Below are 3,490 nucleotides of genomic sequence, written 5' to 3' on the forward strand. Positions count from 1 at the left end.
GACAGAGGTCAGCATGGGCACCCTGACTGATCTGCAGCAACAAACTGTGATGCTCTGTGTATTCTGACACCTTTCTATCAGAACCAGCATGAACTTCTTCAGCAGTTTGAGCTACAGGAGCTCGTCTGTTGGATCGGATCACACGGGCCATCAATGAGCCTTGGCCGCTCATCACCCTGACGCCGGTTTACCACTGTTCCAGACCGGGATACACCCCACAAGAGCTGCAGTTTTGGAGATGCTCTGACCCAGTCGTCTAGCCATCACAATTTGGCCCTCGTCAAACTCGATCAGATCCTCACGCTCACTAACTGCTTCTAACATCAACTTTGAGGATAAAATGTTCACTTGCTGTCTAATATACCCCCCCCCCCAACTAACAGGTGCTGTGATGAAGAGATAATCAGTGTTATTCACTTCAGCTGTCAGTGGTCATAATGTTATGCCTTGTGTGTGTGTGTGGAAATACGTATATGGTAATAGAATAGATTGCCTTTATTTGTCATGTATACATGTACAGGTGTGCAGTATTCCAGCTGTTACGCCCCTGGAGCAAACAGGGTTAAAGGTCTTGCTAAAAGGCAGAACTGGGATTCGAACCCTCAACCTTTGGGTTATAGCCCGAAGCTCCTCCCACTAGGTCACCACTGTCCCACTCTACACTAGAGGTTAATGATGCTGAGAGCAGCAGTGATGATGATCAGCACCACTCTCAGCTACATGCACACATTGTGACATCATCATGATGACATCACCACACTCCACACCTCTGGTATAAGTTGCTGCGTTTCATGTGTTTGTGCTCATTTGATCTGAGACGCCGAGACAGTAAGCAGCATGAACATGTTCTCCTGTTGGACTCTTCCATCTGACCAAGACGAGCCGCACAGGCGGGTAAACGAACCGGAGAAGAAGGTAAAGAAGAGAAAATGGTGGCAGAGACGCCAGAAGGTGGAGATGCAGGACGTGGAGGGTGAGAAGGGAAACGGGGTAAAGGGTGAAGAGATGGGGCAAGGAGTGGAGCAGAAGGTTTTAGAGGACCAGGCAGACCAAATACCAAAGATGGAGAAGCAGCAGGTGGTTCTGGGAAAAAACAAACCTGAAAAGAAAGTAAAGAAGAGAAAATGGTGGCAGAGACGCCAGAAGGTGGAGATGCAGGACAGGGAGGGTGAGAAGGGAAATGAGGTAAAGGGTGAAGAGATGGGGCAAGGAGTGGGGCAGAAGGTTTTGGAGGACCAGGCAGACCAAACACCAAAGATGGAGAAGCAGCAGGTGGTTCTGGGAAAAAACAAACCTGAGAAGGTAGAGATGCAGGTGGCCCCACGGGACCTGGTGGAAGAACCAGAACAGGTCGTTCTAAAGGACCAGAGGAGGAAACCAGTAGACAAGGTGGTTCTGGTTTTTGAGATTGAGATGAAGAAATTAGAGCAGGTGGACCCAGTGGAGCAGGTGGACCCAGTGGAAAAACCTGACCAGGTCGTGAAAAAGGTAGAGAAACAGGTGGCCCCGCTGAACCTGGTTGAAGAACCAGAGCAGGTCATCCTGAAGAACCAGTGGATGGGACATGTAAAAAATAAGATTCATTGCATAGAGAATGAGATGAAGAAGGAGGAGAGGCAGGTGGACCCGCTAAACCTGGTGGAAGAACCAGAGCTGGTCATCCTAAAGGAGCAGGGGAAGGGACAGGTAAAAAATAGGGTTAGTTTTATAGAGAATGAGATGAAGAAGGAGGAGAGGCAAATGGACCCGCTGAACCTGGTGGAAGAACCAGAGCTGGTCATCCTAAAGGAGCAGGGGAAGGGACAGGTAAAAAATAGGGTTAGTTTTATAGAGAATGAGATAAAGAAGGAGGAGACGCAAATGGACCCGCTGAACCTGGTGGAAGAACCAGAGCTGGTCATCCTAAAGGAGCAGGGGAAGGGACAGGTAAAAAATAGGGTTAGTTTTATAGAGTATAAGCTAAAGAAGGAGGAGAGGCAGGTGGACCCAGTGAATAAAACAGACCAGTTCGTGAAGAAGGAGGAGAGGCAGGTGGCCCCGCTGAACCTGGTGGAAGAACCAGACCAGGACATGAAGAAGGATCCAGCAGCTTTGGAGGACAAAATATGGAAACTGAAAGAGCAGAACCTGGATAGAGGAAGCACTGAAGGTACGTTTGAAGGATTTTATAGATAGATGGTGGTGATCTAATAAAGGTGAACATTAAAAATTGAATTAGGTTTCATTTCTCCATCAGATCCACTGAAGAACGTCTCCAAGGTGTCTTCAAACAAACCAGACCCCCAGCAGCTGCAGGACGACGTTCTTGTTCCCATCGTCGAAGCCCAACCTGAAGAGTCCGGGGCTCTGATGGAGACCGCGTGTGAAGATGAAGGTCTGGTTTAGATTCAGAAATACACGTTATACACGCTAGGTGGAGTAACGCTGGAGTTTCCTCTAACACGTGTGCATGTCGGCTCTGTGTTGCTGTGTAGGTGTCCCAATGCCGAAGTCGAGGAGAACCAGCCTGAGAACCAAACGGTTCCAGTTCTTCAATGTCTGAAGCTGAGGTGGTGACGTTCCGGAGATCATCCAATCATACGCCGACTTTTCCAACATCAAAATAACAATAAAGTGCCTTCATGAACATGTTGGTTGGTCTGATTTTGTGTACGTTGGGTTTTGAGGGTCGACCGATGAATCAAATCAAATCAAGGTTTATTTGTAACATACATGGTACACAGTACAACTGGCAGTGAAATGCTTTAGTGACTGCTCCGCCACAGTCATTACAAAAACTACAAAATAGTTAAAAAATATATTATACAAAAAATATAGAATGTTTTCAAAAGTAAGAATTTAAAAACATTAGAAAAATTAACAATATAAAATTACCAATATAAAAACAGTATAAAATTAAAAATTAACAATATAATTTAAAAAAGCAATTTAAAGTAAACATTAGAAAAATTATCAATATAATTAAAAAAGGAATTTAAAGTAAACATTATAAAAATCATCAATATAATTAAAAAGAGCAATTTAAAGTGAACAAGTGTGTAAAGTGACAAGTAGTGCAGAAACTGTGCAACATAATGCTACATAATGCTATACAGATGTGCTAAATAATAAATACTCAAATACTAATCTATACATATACATACACTTATATACTCATATACATATACTTATATACACATACATATGTCCACATATATACACATACATATACGTATAAATTAGATTGTGAAAGTTGTGTAAATTGGTCCTAAATGCTATTTTCGTTGAGGACTCGAATAGCTTGTGGGAAAAAGCTTCTTCTCATCCTCTCCGTTTTGGCTTTTAGAGCATGAAAACGCTTCCCAGATTGTAACAAAGAAAACAGTCCATTACTGGGATGACTGGGGTCCTTTACTATCCTCCTGGCCCTTGTCCAGCACCGTTTCCTGTATATGGACTGCAGGTCAGGAAGCTCAGTCCGTAGAGCCGCCCGTCCTGCTTGGTGCTGTTT

General features: G+C 44.2%; 1 protein-coding gene across 1 annotated transcript; it reads left to right on the forward strand.

Moving 5' to 3' along the window:
• The first annotated feature begins 793 nt into the window (after positions 1–793).
• LOC134317076 (uncharacterized) lies at positions 794–2,626 on the forward strand. The gene is made up of 3 exons (XM_062997767.1): positions 794–2,149; positions 2,237–2,374; positions 2,475–2,626. Exons 1-3 carry the CDS (start codon positions 838–840, stop codon positions 2,540–2,542), a joined length of 1,518 nt encoding a protein of 505 aa, XP_062853837.1. The 5' UTR covers positions 794–837; the 3' UTR covers positions 2,543–2,626.
• The last annotated feature ends 864 nt before the right edge of the window (positions 2,627–3,490 follow it).

This window comes from Trichomycterus rosablanca, chromosome 1 (genome assembly GCF_030014385.1).
Source record: "Trichomycterus rosablanca isolate fTriRos1 chromosome 1, fTriRos1.hap1, whole genome shotgun sequence".
Lineage (NCBI taxonomy): Eukaryota > Metazoa > Chordata > Actinopteri > Siluriformes > Trichomycteridae > Trichomycterus > Trichomycterus rosablanca.